The 19810-nt window shown below is 34.2% G+C and overlaps 1 protein-coding gene across 1 annotated transcript in view; it reads right to left on the bottom strand.

Moving 5' to 3' along the window:
* The window catches only part of LOC126887199 (uncharacterized), a 505416-nt gene that overhangs the window by 146482 nt on the left and 339124 nt on the right, over nucleotides 1-19810 (bottom strand). The window contains exon 4 of the mRNA XM_050654594.1: nucleotides 2748-2810. Coding sequence (XP_050510551.1) covers nucleotides 2748-2810 — 63 coding nt within the window. The remainder of the gene's footprint in view (nucleotides 1-2747; nucleotides 2811-19810) is intronic.

Here is a 19810-nt window from a genome sequence, read left to right as displayed (position 1 = left end):
CATTCCCTATATCTAAACTTATTACTTTCGGAGATATTTTTAGTTTTCTTCAAGTATCGGGAATACATTCAATTTGTCTAGTAGAAATAAGTTGGTATTGAATGATAATTAAACAAAATTATTTTTATTGAATAAATAACTAACACAAAGTATAAACCATAGCAATATGCAATGAATGTATCAATAAATGTGATATTAAGGAATTATCATATTTCCCTAATATACAAGAATCATACAATTCCTATAAAAAAAATATAGGTAACATTTATTTTAGACTTATATCCTTAACGTCACATTAATTGGTACATTCATTAAATTTTGTTATGGTTTATTATTTTTTTGTTAGTTATTTATTGAAAGAAAATATTTGTTATATTATTACATAATGCTTATTTGTTAAGTTATTTATATTTATAACAATTGAATTTATTCCCGGCAAATGAAGAAAACTAAAAATATCTCAGAAACTAATAAGTTTAGGTATAGGAGATGCTATATAAAAATGAAAGAGTATCATAAATACAATATTTCAAAAAAAATATAGGGTGATCTATTAAAAAAAAAATGAGAAAATCGTAATTTTGTTTTGTAGTTTAAAAGTGCTTAGAAAAATGAATGTTCTACTAAAAAATTCTTGGCTTAGAATGCTGTTGATATACCAATCTAAAAACTGTTACATCAGTTCTATATTGTTTTGATTTATGTTTCATGTAAGTTATTTATTGAATAAAAATAATCTTGTTATATTATTATATAAAATACAAAGTTTTTTTTTGTAGGAATTTTACGATTCTTGTATATTAGGGAAATATGATAATTTCTTAATATCACATTTATTGGTATATTCACTGCATATTGCTATGGTTTATATTTTGTGTTAGTTATTTATCTAATAAAAATAATTTTGTTTAATTATCACTCAATACTAACTTATTTCTACTAGAAAAATTGAATGTGTTCCCGATATTTGAAGAAAATTAAAAATATCTCGGAAAGTAATCAATTTAGATATAGGGAATGCTATATAAAAATGAAAGAGTATATTAAATACAATAATGTTGAAAAATAAAATATAGGGTGATCTGTTTAAAAAAATAGAGAAAATCGTAATTTGGTTTTGTAGTTCACCCTGTATACAAATAATTGTCAATGATGTGAATTGGACTTAATTTAAAAACTACAGTATATTGTCTATCTTATTACATAAAACAAATTATTGTCTACGAATTACTTCTTTATATACAGGGTGTTGATCTCATAGTGATTTCGAAATATAAATGGTCATAACTTGTTAAATACTCTGTATAGTAATGCAAAACAATATATTAAATGAACAAGAATTATGAGGAGAATATAAATATGAAAAAATATATAGGGTGTCCCATTTAAAAAATTATATGTTTGATATACCACGCAGTTACTGATCACTCTGTAGAAATGGACATATTTTCCAAACGTGGAGAATATCATTGCCTACATTTTTTTTAAATAACTTTTCTCGATATTTTGTACCATAATGGAGTTATCGACCGATCCCGCACTAAAAACTCACCCTGTATAAGATATAGGGTGTTCCATAAAAAATAAAGCTTACGGGCTATGCTAGGCTTACGAGAATCACCCTGTAGATTCAAATTTATCTTAAAAAAGAGTACATTTATATATAAAAACCGACGGGTCTCAGCGTTTTTTAAATTTTTTTAAAAAAGGACAGAAAATTTTTTATTCCATAAGTGTCTTCCACCCTTTATAATATAAGTAGAATATTGTGCAAGGTGTGTCATGAAAACCTCTACATACTTCTACCTCGTATGGAGGCCCCTTCAGGAACCAACAAATTTCCAATAAAAAAGCGTCTGCTCCTATTGTTTAATAACTTTTGAACCCTAAGTTCGATGTAATTCATATTTTGGTTGAACATTACACTACTATGGTCGAAGCGAAGATCGGTGGGATATGCGCATTTTATCAATGAAATTCGATATTTTTAAGATATTCCAGAAGCCGCTACAGATAAAATGTTTTAACAATCTATTAATCATTCAGAATTAGTCGACGAATATTAGTACAGTTAAAATAATTAAGACGATAACCGGACAATAATGTTTTAGTAAGTGAAATTTTAAGTTTTTTTTACTTTAATGACAAAAAAAGCAAGCCCATTAGCAGAACCCAATTAAAACTTATTTTGAACATCATATTTGAAACATTATTTGGTTGAAAAATCTCATTTTTGTCGGCAAAAAAAATATATTAATTTGTTTGGACTAAATTACAGTTGTGTTTATCTTAAAAAGGATATGTTACTATCAACATTCACACAGTGTTGCCAAACTGAAATTTGTTATTTTGAGTGGAAATTTTCCCAGCGATGTCCGAGGGTACAATACCACCTAATCAACTGATGAATAGCTGGAGTTACAAAATTTGAAAGATTTAGAAATGAAAATATATAGAGAGAACTGGAGCAAGAACCGATAATGAGGGAGATAGAAAACAAACAATTGAACTGGTTTGGCCATATAGAGCGAATGGATCAAAAGACACTAACAAAGAAAGTACATGAAGGCAAAATGGAAAACAAAAAAATTGTTGGAAATGAAAAATTAAATTAAAAAATGGGCAGTCCCCACTAAAATGGAGAACTTAACTTAATTTTTTTTGTTTTAGGACCTAATCTTCACACCCCATGACGCTTTAGTAATTGCAAATTTAGCATCCAATGCTCCCCTAATATTAAAACTTACCTTAGCTTCTAGTGTTTCCAACTGAGCCATTCTCGGTTCTATAATAGGTGGTTGCAATGTTGCCTGTAACAATAAATTACAATAAGTTACTTGAATATAACACTATCAGTAATAATGTTTAAAATTATTGCATGATGTGTAATAAATATTAATTCAGTGGGTATATAAAAAAAATCTTATAGAAAAAAATATAATATGAAAACGGTTATGGAAAAAATAATGGAATACGACAAACCATCTGCCTTGATAATTATTACTGTGTACTACAAATTACTCATTAATTAACATTAACGTTAATCATTACAATCCCTAGGGATTGTAGCTAGCGCCATGTCGTTCAAAATTCTATTCTTGAAAGAGGTGAATTACTCCTCTATGTCATTTATAACTTGCTGTGTGTCTTTGCTGTTGTCGTGACTCTTTTTCATTTATTCCTGTCCTTGCACCGAACTTTCTAGTCTTTCACAACTGTCTCTGAAATTCGCAAATAACACAAAATTTCTGTACAACATTGAAGGAAGGGGTATTGAGGGTATGATGTTTTTCTATGTTAATAAGAAATCTTCCCTATCCCTAATCTATAATTCCAAGATAAAATTATTATTATACCTACAATAATGGGGTACTAATACCTACCTGTTAACTGGGTTTTTTTTTAATGTACCTGCAGAGGCGGCTTTACCTATTGTGCAGAGTGTGCGGTGCACACGGGCGCCGGGATGTTGGGGGCGCCAAGCGCCAAAGAGCGGGTCCTTTACTTTGTTTCAACATAAAATATGATTTTTTTTAATTATGAGGCGGAAGATGAATCAGTAACTGACTCGAGAATATAGTTTAAAGTAAACTTTTACTATTACTTATTAATAGATACCGCAATTCCTAAGTTTGACGAACGCTTCGAACTTTTAAAGCAAAATAGTGACACTTTTTCGTTCCTTCAAAAATTAAAGCACTAAAAGGATTTAGAGTTAGATAAAAAAGGGCATATGGCATAAGTTATTTGTTATATTATTTATGTAATCAGAAATGTAAACATTTTAGCCCTAGGCCTAAAAATTCCTGTTCCGCTTAATAAATAAATAATAAAATAGAATTATTACCAATCTTTATCGATGATTCTACTACACCTTTGGATATTTTAAATTATTCTTCTTTAAGTGCCATCTCCGCGACGGAGGTCGGCAACCATCATAGCTATTCGGATTTTAGAGACGGCGACTATGAAAAGTTCATTTGATGTACATCGGTACCATTCTCTCAGGTTGCGCAGCCACGATATTCTGCGTCTCCCTATGCTTCTTTTTTCTTGAATCTTTCCTTGTATAATCAATTGGAGCAATTGTATCTCTCTCCACGTGTATGTCCGAGATTTTCCAATTTTCTTGTTTTGATGGTATTTAAGATTTCCATTTCTTTATTCATCTTTCTCAGAACCTCTTTGTTTGTGACGTGTTCTGTCCACGATATTTTCAGAATTCTTCTGTACACCCACAGCTCGAATGATTCTAGTTTTTCATTGGTGAAGCATTCAAGGTTCAGCTTAATTTTAAATTACTTGTATACACATAAATTACATTCAGTGTTCCTACATTTGTTCACTGCTCTTAGAATTTACCTCATATTTACTAGTTATAGTAGCGCACAGTGAAAGATCATTTTCTAAATTGAAAATAATTAAAAATTATCTAAGGTCAACATTGTCGAAAAGACGATTGACAAATTTATTACTAAAGTATTGAACATAAAGTAAAAATTGAATTAAGTGATATTATTTCAAGATTTTATTAATGCAAAAGCACGAAAAGTATCTTTTTTATAATTATATGTTGTAGTAAGTGCCTATGTGCATCCTTTAATAATTCTTTAATAAATTATTTTTTTTATAATCACAAAGTTGTTCTTTTGTATTCATCTAACCAATTCGTTCCTAAAATCGCGAGACGTACACCGGAAAACAAAACTCCGGGTATATAAAACAATAATCAGACCCATAGTAAGTTATGGCTGCGAAACATGGGTGGCGACACAGAAATCTGCCAATGCATTAGATGTGTTTGAAAGAAAAGTATTACGTAGGATACTGGGCCCAATAAGTGAAAATAACAACTGGCGAATTAGGTATAATAGAGAAATATACGAGCAATATAGCGAACCAACTCTAGCACAACACACTAAACTGCAGAGATTACGGTGGGCAGGGCACGTGGTCCGCATGCATGAGAATAGAATCCCCAGAAAATTGCTGAATGCAAGAATGCAGGGAAGAAGACCTGTTGCAAGACCTAAAAAGAGATGGGAAGACGAAGTCGATGAGGATGCCAGGAATTTCCTGGGAACGCGTTCATGGAAAAGAACAGCGGTAAATCGAAATGATTGGAGAAGCTTATTGAAGGAGGCCAAGGCTCGATTTGGGCTGTAGTGCCATTGGATGGATGGATGGAATTCGTTCCTAAAAGTACTATTTACTCGTGTACTCAAACCTGTCAAATTTCCTCAACCAATTTTCCTTTATACCTCATTGATAACAAAGTTAATTTTTAATTAAATATTTTTAACAGATTTGGGTAGGTTGTTCTGACGCCTGAATACCTATTAGCTCCCGAAATAATTTAATATTGCACTATTATTTACATCTGGTCTGTGAGCGCCCGTGGGTAACGGCATAAACGCTGGCCTCATACGCCAGTAGACGTGGGTTCGATCCCTGCCAAAGACAAACCATTTTCATTTCCAATAATGACACGAGCCGTCTCACCGTGCCTCGGAGAGTACGTTAAGCCGTCGGTCCCCCTGGGCTAGTGTACATCGACACTAGTTACTTGAAACAGGGTTAAAGATGTAATTGGCGCTGGAACTATCCGAAAGGATCTCCCCGGCAAAAATGCCATACGATATTATTATTATTTACATCTGGATTTTTGTTTATATTATAAGCGTACCTAATACCCTCTAATGCTCTATGTACTATTAGTACAGGTACTAGGTATTATAGGATAGGTACCTATTCGACTATTCCATTTTGACTGCGCGTCAACCAAAGGGCGCCAGGGCATCCACTGCACACGGGCGCTACATGGGCTAGAGCCGCCTCTGTGTACCTGGGGTATCATAAATGACTAAAGGATTATAGTGAGCCGAGATGGGAATACCCCAACTACAAACATCTAGAAGACAACAGGTGCTCATCAACCGATGATGAGTTGGGTACACAACATTAAGTTCCTGTTCAGACCAAGACACCGGTGTCCGACACAGGTGTCCGGCAACCGGTTTTCAATTGCAGCAAAGCATGGGCCACTAAAATCAGAGACACTCGAAAGTAGCTCGTCTATAGTTGTTCATTTAAAACAATGCTTTGCTGCACGATGGCGGACACCGGTGTCAGATACCAGTGTCCCAGTCTGAATAGCCGCTTTACTCACCAACATCTAATATCGAAAGAACCAGCACCCAAATGATCTTATTATGAATGTCCAGTGACCGTGTAACTCATTCTCGCAGAATGCTCTCTCTAATATAATCCTTCAAAATAACAACAAACAATATAACAAAGGAACCAAGTAAACTGAAATACATCCCAAAGTGTAATTTATTAATTAAATTTAGCAATTAAATTCTAAGGAATCTAATAAACAAAATCTAATAATTTAAAAAATTGTAATTTATATATTGTATTGTATTATACTGAATAAATAAATACATTTGCATATTATAAAGAGATGAAAGTGTGTGACATTCAAAACATGTTTTTGTTATTTCCTTTGGTTTTTTTCGTAATATAGTCATTAATTTCTTTATTGTTGAGATTGTATTACAAGTAGTAGAAATCCGCTATCACCACTCTGTAAAGCTTTAAATAAACAACTAACAAGTAAGTAAAACAGCTTATTGTATTAAATAGAAGATATATCTGGGAAAACTAAGATCTCAATCGAAGTAGGTACACATGTCTATCACTTCACAATTAGCGATTAATTTTGCCTAATTTTTCTTTCATCATAGTGAAATGATCTCCAGCGATGTTTTATAACAATGGAATTGGATATAAATAATCGCAGATTTGTCTAACTCGAGTGACTTTATAACAATGGTTAATTTTTTCCGGTTACGCCTACTGTGAAAGAAAAAATTATGCAGATTATTTGATTAAAACCATGTTAACCATGATATTTCATTGTATTGGTCGTTAAATTTACTTTCAATTTTTCAGTTAAATGTTTTAAAAGACACTAGAATGCAGCACAAACGACAAACACTACCCTTTTTGATTAAGACTTGTACGGGTTTATTAGTATTTTAACTCAGTTGATTTGTATACTCAAGATTAGCCTCATTTCTCAAGGTATTTGAAACATGTTTTTCCAGGAAAATTATATTACTTTATTTGACATAGTCTCCTTTTAGCCCACTAGAACTATTCCTGCGATTTTCCAAATTTTTTAGACCTCCAAATAATACAAGTACGAAGCCTAATTAATGAATTTTTGGCATTGTCATATGTCATACCTATGTAACGCTTTTGTAAGTCGGTCCATTGTGTCGGAAAATTAATACTTTTTTCTTCTGCATATGAAGCCGTTTCCCACTAAGTTCCAAAGTTGAGATGTGTAACAAAAGGTAAACAGCTTGTTCTGGGGGCTGTAGAAGATCTCTGTAGAATGTCCACCTTAAGGTAACGGAGGCGCATTCTGTGACCAGTAGATCAGAGTAGAACAGACTCAGAACAGACTGCAGGGAAGCCTTGATAGTGTGTTACTTCAGAGGAGCGGAGCGGAGATGGGCGCCTGTGTCCTGTGTCGTCAGAGGAAATAGAGGACTGGTACTGGTAGTAGTACAGGAGTACATGCCTCATTTTCTCCGGACCTGAAGCTGAATGGAGTGAATCACCCATGTTAAATATAACGTAACATTATCCTGTAGTTAAGTTATAATCGTTAAATTGGTGAGATGTATCATAATTAAGTTGACTACTTGAGTTACTTCTTAAGTTATCTTTTTTTTTTTTTTTTTTTTTTTTTTTTTTTTATTAAACACAAGCTGTGTTTAGACTACTGAAATCTGGTCATCAGTTGACCAATTATCAGTTCTTCTTTAACTTGTATTACTAAATGATACATAATCTAAGATCTTAACCCCATGGTGTCCTCTTATTTTTTTTAACAAGTATGAAATTTTAAAACTAAAACTAACACACAATACAACACTATGCTCTGCTTTTACACTAACACTTTACACTAACTCAAATGGTTTTCTTCGTTTGAGTCTTCTTTCTAGCCCAGTATTATCGAGGAGCTGGATGGCCTCGATGTTTACATGACTATGGAGCCGTTGTTCGTGACTACCTGCCATCTTCTTGATAACTTTGTCTACATCTTCCATCTCAAGATCCTTGTGGAGGTCGACATTTCGGATATACCAAGGAGCATCAACGATGTTCCGTAATACTTTATTCTGGAATCTCTGGATAATCTGAATATTACTTGAATTGGCACAGCCCCAGAGTTGGCAACCATACATCCATACTGGTCTAAGTATTTGTTTGTATAAAAGTATTTTGTTATATGTGGACAATGCAGAGTTTCTTCCCATCAGCCAATACATTTTTTTTGTAACGGATACCTAATTCTTCCCTTTTCTTTTTAATGTGGACTTTCCAGCGAAGCCTTGCATCAAGTGTGATACCTAAATATTTTGCAGAAGATGCATATGGTATTTGGGCATCATTTATTCTAATTGGAATGTTTTCGATTTTTTTATTTGTAAAATTGATATGAATAGATTTAGATTCATTTAATTTGATTTTCCATTTTTTAGTCCAGTTGTGTATTTTATTGATTGCCAACTGTAATTTTTCTGCTGCTTCTTCGCTGGTATCACCTACTGCTAAGATAGCGGTGTCATCTGCAAATGTGGCTATAGTATCATTTTCCATTTCAGGTATATCGTATGTGTATAACAGGTAGAGAACAGGACCTAATACGCGTCCTTGAGGGACTCCTGCTCTGATTTCTTTTAGATCAGTGTACACGTCTTCTTGCTTAATTCTGAAATATCTGTCAGATATATATGATTGTAAAATTTCTGAATATTGTTTAGGCATAAGAATTTTGAGTTTGTAGACTTAAGTTATCTGATGTGTAAACTGTCATTTTATAGCGCGCCGTTATAGGTCTGGATCCCACGTATGAAAAAAAAGTTGATTAATAGCAAACTGAAAATTTGTTAATAGCTTAAGGGTGTCTAGTCGGATAAACTTTGATATATGGGAACACTGGAACAGGGGCAGTTTTAATTGTGGAACAGGTTAAAAATTTGGAACAGTCACACCACGAAAACGGCCCATTTATTTTGTCCGACAGAACAGGCTTAAACTCTCCGAACAGAGATTAAACTCTCATGCAAAAATCAGACTGCTATTTATCACCTGTCATAATTCCTGTCATTTGACATATTCTACATGTTCCACTCATTAAAACGCCTATTTGGTGATAAATAGCAGTCTGATTTTTGCATGAGAGTTTAATCTCTGTTCGAAGAGTTTAAGTCTGTTCTGTCGGACAAAATAAATGGGCCGTTTTCGTGGTGTGACCGTTCCAAATTTTTAACCTGTTTCACAATTAAAACTTCCCCTGTTCCAGTGTTCCCATATATCAAAGTTTGTCCGACTAGACACCGTTAAGCTATTAACAAATTTTCAGCTTGCCATTAATCAACTTTTTTCATACGCGGGATCCAGACCTATTATACCTACGTGAAGTTATGAGATAACTTTGTAGTTATGTAAGGATATGTAAGGTTAGGTTCATCTTTTGACCTGTTTTTAGAAATGAAGTGAATATACAACGAAGGCGAGATTCAAAAAATCCGTTAAATATTGCGCGGCATTTTATTAATTTAATCAATCACATTTAATATCAAATATGAAACAGCACAATATATGAAAAAAGTAGACCTAAAATAGCAATTAAAAACAAGTAGGTAATAATAAAATTCAAACAATAACTAAAAATTAAAAAATAGAGATGATTTAGAATAGAACGGTAATATTACACACTTTTAAAAGTAGAAGAATTATGCAAAGACAAATCGAGATAATATATAAGAATAAAGATGTTTTTATTAAAGTACTCCGCACAAACCTTATGGAAATTAGGTCCCAGTGGATTTAGTTCATACTTTATGAAAATACTCTTTGAAGCATTGTGATGAAAAGTTCTCATGGGCACAACTCGACCGTATGGAGGATTTTCAAGATATAGAGGCACACAATCGGAAAATTATAAGATTTACTGAGTATTCCAATTCCCTGAGTTACTGGTTATCTGGCAACATGTAGAAGTTTGGAACAAAGAAAAGTACTAGTAGTCTAGAATTTTTTCCTGGCTATCCAATGGCGACCTTTACTTTGACCTTCACCTTCAACGGACGTCATTTTTTAGAGTTTCGAGGGTTTTCGGCATTAAATTGATAAAAACGGAATACTCATGGCTTTTTGGGGTCGCTGAACCATTGACATATAACAGGATGGACGGAGAACTCCCCTATATCTGACACAGAATCGGGTGTCATAAAGATCATTAGACATTTTCACTCTACATTCCCAAAAATATAAAATATAATTCGATTTTCACAATGAAAAACAGAAGACAAACAACGATCAAATATACACATACAAACAAAACAATATTTGATCGTGTCGTGTTCATAAAAATTTCTCCCCTTCCTATCAAAACGTGTACTTCAGCGAAGTATATGTTTATGATATTTTTTATAGTTGTTGCTGTGTCTATCCTCTTATATATGTCATTGCGCTGAACGCTAATACGACATCAGATCCAACCCACGGAGCACCTGGTGCCTAAGGTTATTCATCTTCTCGAGTTTTGAGAGTTTTCGGCATTAAATTGATACGAATGGATTACTCATGGCTTTTTGGAGTTGCTGAACACGAATACGCCATCAGAACAGACATCGGAGCACCTATCGCCTAAGGCACGTCATCTTCTGAAGTTTCCCGGTGCTCCGGGAATCGGTTCTGGTGGCATATTCGTATTTAGCGAGACCGCCACCACCGTTGGTGGTGGCCACCAATGTGAGCAGGGCGAGATTAGTCTACACGTCTAAGGGAAATATGATCTAGTGGCGGCGGAGCCAAACCCTACATTGATCGGAAGTCGAGATGGATTCGTGGATGACACTGGTGTATGTATGGAATCGCAAACCTAGAGAGTCTGCTGCTACCTTTTACCTAATACAACAGTAGATGAGTATGAAAATATATTCAATACTATTATGAAAGAGGTGAGAAAAATAAGAAATCAGCCTGGAGCATGAAGCTCGCCAGTTACTAACACTCGGTCACCAATTCTCACGGAATTGATCGGAGCTCTAGATCTGGTGATGCTTAACAAAGGCTTGAAGCCAATATTTGCGAGGAGCTATGGAGCGGGGCCGTTGGGGTAAGACGTTGGGGTGAGTAATGAATCTCACCCACCCAGAAGCCTGAGATACCAGGTAGACTGGCGCGTATATGAAGACGATGTCAGATGGGAGATAAAGGAAGTTCGGAGCCTTACATATACTATGGAATAAAAAACGATCGAACGTGCAGTATAAGGTAATACTAAAGTCGGCATAAATTATGCTGAAAAAACACGTTATATTGGTGGTGTCTAGAAATAGTGCGATTGAGGAAGAAGTGCGTGGCCCTGCGAGTTATTAATAGGTTTTCAGCAATTTTTTAGTGAAGATATGTATTCTACTAAAGTATATTTTCTTTTTTTGATTTTCTTTATATATTTTGACCCGCATATGGAGGAGTGTTATCTATATGTTATAGTTAAAGTCCAAATTTCAGGCACTCCTAGGTTTGACTAGGCAAACTTTAGGTCTGACTGACGGTCTTAGTCAAAGCGCGAAATAAATTACAGTTTCGGCCTTTGACTAGTCAAACCTAGGAGAGACTAAGTTGGTCAGGCAAAGGTCGAAGTTTAATTTTATGAAATCGGGGTTTGACTAGTCAAACCCCGATCAGCTATTAAAATGTCGTAATTTGTTAGATTAGGTTTAATAAACGTCATTTTTTAATTTTAATGTTCATTATTTTTATATTGTCGTAATTAAAAAAAAAATTAATGTTTATTTACATATTATGTTGAGGCATTATGGCATTTAGAGTTGCACAATACGTTAGGCCTTTTACACTTACGTAATTTGGAAGAGCATTTCTTATTGCAGTAGCATTTTATAAATCCTTGTCGTCCAAATTTAGAATCTTTTGTACTAATTTCTCTTAGAGACAGAGACAGCTTAACGTCTGGAACATCTTAGAAATTAGGAAGTTTCTCTTTGCGGAATAAGAGAATTTATTTGATTTTTTGAAAAGGTGTGTTAATTGTTCCGTATTTCGTACCAACTCTATATAAACCGTCAATTGTTTTACCTTGTATGATACCCAAAATATTTCAAGCATCTCCTTTGGCTCTATCAACGTTGGGGATAGGTATTTACAGTTTTTCCGATCGAAATTGGAGGACATTTTTTTTCACTTAATTGTTTCATAACATTAGGCAGGGCATGAAGACCTTCAATCGCATTTCCTTTATTTATTTTAATCTTTTCTGTCTGTGCACAACGCATGCTTGAACGCATGCCAAGGAGATGCTCGAAATATTTTGGGTATCATACAAGATAAAACAATTGACGGTTTATATAGAGTTGATACGAAATACGGAACAATAAACACACTTTTTTCAAGAAATCAAATAAGAGAATGCAAAGAGAATTTTCCTAATTTCGAAGATGTTTCAGACGTTAAGCTGTCTCTAAAGCCGATGCCGCACTGCAGGAAGTTTGGTAGGATGGTGGATGGTAGATACCTGCCTGGCGACCATCCAGCTACTTATACCACGCGTAACAAAACGACGGTAGTCGCAGTGGCTTCCCACTACCATCTAACCATCCGGTGGTTCGCCAGGCGTCTATCCACCCAAATCAGTCGTGTTTGATATTCCACCTGGGTAGCCTGGCTATGTAGGTAGGAAAGCGTAATAAGTGTTATGTATAAAAGAAAGGCAATTTGGGACAAAGCATACCCACTATGTGACGAAACATGGCTTAAAATATCTGTTTTATTTATTCTTTGCAGTTGCATGAAAAAAATCCAATATTCAAGTCAGATGAATTTAAAAAAAAGAATGTGTGTACTTTGTACGCACGTAAGAAGTTATACTTCTATTACTTTACTATACTTTAAACAGTTTCTCTACTACTTTCCAAAAATTTTTATTAAAACAATACCAAAAATTAAAAAAATAAAAGAATAAAACACACACACACACATTGAAAAATGCCACAAATGATTTCTGAACAATAATTGTTGCCAACAATTTTAATTAAATACGTATTTTCTGAAAAAAATTATATAATAATATACTTAAAATCATAAAATCTATAAAAAAAAATAAAAAAAATGATATAACTTGCATTGGGCTTGAACCTACTTCCCGTGTATCCCGCCGTACGAGAGTCGAAGCGATTTCAAACTGCACCACCTTCGCGTATACGTCATGTGGGAATATACACAAACTGAACAACTTTTTGACATTTTGTTTATATGAATTTTTATTAGTTTGATTTTTGTCGAATTAAAATACAACAATATATAGAGTAAGAAAACGATACATTAGATGAAAATTTGTAGAAAGTTTGTTCGTAATCAGATTATGTAAATTAAAGCATTGCCTACTAGGGGTATAGCATAGCAAGTACTAGGTAAGTACATTATTTTTTTACATTTTCCAAATAGGTATGAAGATAATTTTTTATTGGAATACAACTGAAACATTTAGAATTACGTACCTGTGGCTTTTCAAAACTATTTAAAAAGTCACTATAATTATAAATTTGATTTTATTTCTGTCCTCACAACAATAAAAACTAATATATTATACAACATTTTTGTTTACCGATAACCTCCATATTGAACAATTATTGACAGATCATTTCAACACCCAATCAGAGCCCGTATAAAGACTAATACCAAACTGTCGGTGTGCGCATGCGCGCAGATCAATATAAATTCACCCTCAATCTCAATCGCGCCTAAAGAAGTATAACTTCAAAAACAATTTGTACCTTTCAAGTCGATTCTTCTTCACTTTCTGAGAAGTAGTTAGTGAGTTTGGCCTCTAATAGGACGATATGCTAAAAAACAATCCAAATGTAACATAACAAATGAAACAAACGATTCCTCAGCAGTGAGTTGGATACTGACTTCTGACTTCATTTCACTCTTTCACTGCGTCCAGGATGCAGCGACCCTCCACCATCCACCTTTAAAATCCACCCTCCAAGCGACCATCTAGCATCCTGCAGTACAGCATCGGCTTAAGAGAAATTAGTACAAAATATTCTAAATTGGAGGACAAGGATTTATAAAATACCACTGCAATAAGAAATGCTCTTCAAAATCATGTAAGTGTAAAAGGGAAAACGTATTGTGCAACTCTAAATGCCATAATGATAATGCCTCAAAATGCGAGAATAAACACTATTTTTTTTTTATTTTAATTACGACAATATAAAATAATAAACATTACAATTAAAAAATGACGTTTTATTAAACCTAATCTAACAAATTACAAATTATAATAGCTGATCGGGGTTTGACTAGTCAAACCCCGAATTCATAAAATTAAATTTCGACCTTTGCCTGACGAACTTAGTCTCTCCTAGGCTTGACTAGTCAAAGGTCGAAACTGTAATTTATTTCGGGCTTTGACTAAGACCGTCAGTCAGACCTGAGGATTACCTAGTCAAACCTAGGAGTGCCTGAAATTCGGGCTTTGACTATAACATATATACTTACAAATTAGAAATTAAAATTCCGGTGTTTGAACTACAGTAGAACCCCGCAAATCCGAACCCCGCAAATCCGAACTTTCGGCAAATCCGAACCAACGGAAAGTGAAAAATTTTTAAAAATTCAAAATAAAAATTTAAAAACATGTTTATTATGTGAGAAAATAATTACGTAAGATGCTACAGTAATAAACACTGCAACACTAATGGGTGAATAAAAGTGTCGAGTTAGACTAAACACAATCAATAAAGGAATGTGCATAATACACATTTCCTATGGTATACTATGATTTAAAACATTGAAAAAGATAAGAAACATGAGAAACATAGTGTAATCAATATCCAGATTACAAATTAAATGAATCATTTACATGGTCGAATTCCCATGTCCCGTGACGAAACAAAACTACTGGCGTTAGCGATTTAATATTTCAGTAATCTAAATATTTTTCAGCTTTAGAATATTGGAGGCATAAACGTGCGGATAAAGTTTCATAAAGGGATCGGTGGCAGTCCAAATCTTTTAAAAATCATCTTCGTTAGCTTCTTAGGCTAACTTTCGGATAATCCGAACTTTTCGGAATCCGAACAGGCTGTCCCCCCAATTAGTTCGGATTTGCGGGGTTCTACTGTACTTCCAAATTCTTTGCATATTATTTTAATAGAAAACGTCACTGTACCATTTCACAGCAAACATGTTAAATTTTTGTTATTTGTGGAATATTCACTTGGGGAACAGTTTGAACAATTGTTTCCTTTTACAAATAGTTCCTATTAACTTTGTACACAGTGGGATATTTACACACTTTGTTAAATTATCGGTATATTCTTCCTTGGAGAGGCTTATTAAAATAATAAGGCAACTAAGTGTGCAATTATGTCGTTACAGTGATGTATAATTTAACACAGCATCTCTTCCGAAAAGCAATTGACACACTTATAAACAAACTGTTATCGATCAGTAAGTCACTAACGGCTTAAAACACCGTGAATAACATAGTATTTTACTTCTTTCTGTTTTTCTTGTATTTCTTTGAAATCGAATTGGGACTTAAATCAGCAATCAGTATCTACGTTACTTCAAAGTAAATATATCAGTATATATATGGAAAGAGTTATTCAAGCGGCATTTGAACTTGTATACTCGAAACCCACATGTTTAGAAAAGGCACATAACGAAATAACTAACTGGTTTCCTTTATTTATAGGAGTTGCTAGATTAGATATATCCTGTTTACGGGACGCTCTTGCTCTTAAAATGTTTTTATTATAATTAGGGATTAAAGAAAATTTATCGTTTGGAAATGTCGGCTCTAGAGTCTTGATGGTATTGAATTAGATTATGTTTATGCAAGTAGAAACATTACAAAGATTAGTGTGGACAGTATAAAAACGTATATAATAACCAGATCGAGATGAAGCAGAAAACGACTTGAGACTTAAGACATAAAGATACTTTTTACCTCCATACCTCGATTGAATACCATTATAGTTAATATAGAAAAAGGTAGCTAGTAAGAAATATAAATCGGTCACAAAAATATTATACTTTACTACACAGTAGATAATAGATACAGATTGAAAAAACATTGGATAACTGAAGAGACTCTCACCTTTGTAGAATAAAGATGAAAACTTAGAATCGGCACTTCAAATTCAATGCCAGAAGAAATAGACACCATAAATATAACTATAAAACATTCGTGCAGAAGGGACAAAAATAATTATACATATTATAAACATGTCCACAAGTAGAAAAACATGCTCACCGCCAAGAATCTAGAAAACTTTCTTCAAAAGTCAAATATCTAGCGAGAGAATTCAAACCGCAGACACCGATCATCAAAGATATTAGTGGAAATACCATCACAAACCCAGAAGGTATCTCAGCTGTGTTAAAACAATATTGAGAAATAATGTTCTCTAACAACGACCTAGAAAATACAGAGACAGAAAGTAGAATAACAGCTGAAATGCTCATGGAAATGGAAGAGGTAGGGAATGAAATGATGCTTAGAATCTGAAATGAAAGCTGGAATACCGGAAAGTGGTTAAATAACTGGGTAAGCTCACTTTTATTCCCATATAAGAAAGGTTCATTGACAAACAATTACCTTAAATAACATTAATATCCCATAGGAGTAAAGTACTCCTCTCCATCATCAATGAAAGACTAAAATCAATAGGTACTCTTACCACAGATTCCCCAAGAACAATGCAGATTCATGCCAGGTAGGGGCACAAGAGGACACATTCTTAAAATTCATCAAAGTATAGAAAAATCCTGAAAATTTAATGCAGAAACATATAAGTGCTTTGTTGACTACTCTGAGGCCTTCGACAGTATATAAATGAGATAAAATGGGAACATCTAATCTACTATTTATTACAAAAATTGTATGTTAAAAGTAGCGCTAACGTAAGAGTTAATAACGTGCATTTGAAAAACTTATAATGGGGTGGGCATAAGTCAGTTAACGCTGTCTGACGCGGTTCAAAAATAGTGAGGACGCGGCAACGGTGCTTGCCGTACCGAATTGGTGCGATGACAGGAGTGTGGAGTGTGGAGTTGGAGTGTGGAGCTTGTCGTTAGTTCAAGATTGTCGGTCACCGAGTTCACGTCGCCATGGCAGCCCAAGCCCGTGTAAAGTACACTACAGAAGAACGAGTCTGTCTGTTGACTTCGTTCGTACCTACGTTATCATGCAGATTATCAGACGGTATTCAACGAATTCACTACTAAGTATCCAAATAGGCCTGTTCCTACAAGGCAGATGGTTTACAAGTTGCATAAGAAGTTCCAACAAAGTGGGTCGGTATTAGACGCACCGCGTAGCGGTCGTCCTTCTGTGGTAGTGACAGATGAAAATATGGAACTCGTTGCGGAAACATTTGTTGAGACGCCCAAGCAATCCACAGTTCGGGCATCGCTTCAATTAGGTATATCTAACGGAAGACGACTCTGATCGTAGATTGGAATTTTGCGAGTGGTATACTGGTTGCGCAGATGACGACGCACAATTTTATAAGCAAATTCTTTGGAGTGATGAGGCACAGTTCAAACTAAACGGACGGATTAACCGACACAATTGTGTTTACTGGGCAGATGAAAATCCTCACGAAACCATTGCTCATGAGTTAAATTTTCCTGGAGTAACAGTGTGGGCTGGACTTCACGCCGGTGGTCTAGTTGGTCCGTATTTTTTTGAGGGCAGTGTAAATGCAGAAAATTATCTTGAAGTGCTTATTGATTTAAAGGGTACTTTGGAAAATAACCCAGAGTTTGCAGATATTCGCTATTTTCAACAAGACGGCGCTCCTCCGCACTTCGGACTTGCAGTTCGCGAATACCTGAATTCCGAGTTTGACATGTGGATAGGAAGAAGAGGAAGAATTGAGTGGCCAGCACGGTCACCCGACATAACGCCATGCGATTTTGCTCTGTGGGGAGTACTCAAAAACAAAGTGTTCGCCACCCCATTACGTGATATTGAACATTTGAAAACAAGAATTCAAGAGGAATTCGATGCACTCCGCAACAACCCAGAATTCTTTGATAAAACCTGCAACAGTGTATATAAGCGGTGTCATAGGTCATTGAGGAAGGTGGTCTGCAGTTTGAACACAAACAGTAACTTTAAAACCATAATTACTTTAATAATTAATCAAATCAATAAATTTAGTCCTGTCGCCAGGAGGGGTACAACGGCCTCGTTAATTCAGATGGACTTACCCAAGTTTTTTTTATGTATTTTGACCCGTAGAACCCGAATTTTTTGGGTAACAGTTGATCCGGATGTCGATAAGATTGTTATAGACCAAGAACTTGAGGAATCAAATAACAGCGATTTTTGGCAAAACAAAACAATATTTTGTATTTTTTGGGTCATTTTAAGCAAAAAATATTTCTACAAGTTTTTTAGTAGGATGCACAGTTTTCGAGATAAACGCGGTTGAACTTTCAAAAAATCGAAAAACTGCAATTTTTAAACCCGAATAACTTTTGATTAAAAAATAAAATAGCAATTCTGCTTAGCGCCTTTGAAAGTTCAAGTCAAATTATGTCGGTTTTGATTATTTGCATTGCTAAAAATTTATTGTGTTATTGTTAAACAAAGCTACAAACAACTAGTGCGTGAGTGATGTTTCTATGATTTCTCATTTAAAATCGAACGAGTAGGTAGAATAGGTACTAGTGCAATCAAGACTATTTCTACGTTACATGCGTTAAAACGCATGTAAAAGCACGGGAAACCCTACGTGTTTATAGCTTTGTTAAACAATAAAAAAATAAATTTTTACCAACGCAAATAATCAAAACCGATATAATTTGACTTAAACTTTCAAATGCGGTAAGCAGACTTGCTATTTTATTTTTTAATCAAAAGTTATTCGGGTTCAAAAATTGCAATTTTTCGATTTTTTTAAAGTTCAACCGCGTTTATCTCGAAAACTGTGCATCCTACGAAAAAACTTGTAGAAATATTTTTTACTTAAAATGGCCCAAAAAATACAAAATATTGTTTTGTTTTGCCAAAAATCGCTGTTATTTGATTCCTCAAGTTCTTGGTCTATAACAATCTTATCGACATCCGGATCAACTGTTACCCAAAAAATTCGTGTTCTACGGGTCAAAATACATAAAAAAAACTTGAGTAAGTCCATCTGAATTAACGAGGCCGTTGTACCCCCCCTGGCGACAGGACTAATTAGTTTTCTGTTTAGTTTTTTTACTTGGTATTCAAATTGGTTAACTGACTTATGCCCATCCCTATATTTGTGATATGTAGTAATAGTCCATGTGGTGAGACCGCTCCCGTCTGAAAAACATTTATATTTCGGTTTCTCTGGGGATTCATATTCAAAAATGTCCCCTCTAAACAAATCCGAAGGGTGCCGGGCGGAATTTTTAAGCAGAAATTGTTTAAATAATTTTTTTAAACAAATACATAAGATCACCTTTTATTGCCCCAAAAAATATATTTTTAGATTTTTTGTGTCATTCTAAACAAGAATCTAGGTATCTTGTGATTTTTCTCAAAAATTGACAGTTTTCGAGTTATAAGCGATTTAAAATCTAAAAAATGCGAAAATACGCATTTTCGAGGGTTAAAAACTCATATTTAAATTAGTATTTTTAAGGGCACCAATAACTTGGATTAAAGTTTAAACATTCTTTTTCAAGATTCCGAAGAGTGATC

This window comes from Diabrotica virgifera, chromosome 6 (assembly GCF_917563875.1).
Source record: "Diabrotica virgifera virgifera chromosome 6, PGI_DIABVI_V3a".
In the NCBI taxonomy this organism is placed as follows: domain Eukaryota; kingdom Metazoa; phylum Arthropoda; class Insecta; order Coleoptera; family Chrysomelidae; genus Diabrotica; species Diabrotica virgifera.
The sequence above is the reverse complement of the archived record's forward strand: the minus strand, read 5'-3'. Positions and strand labels throughout refer to the sequence as shown.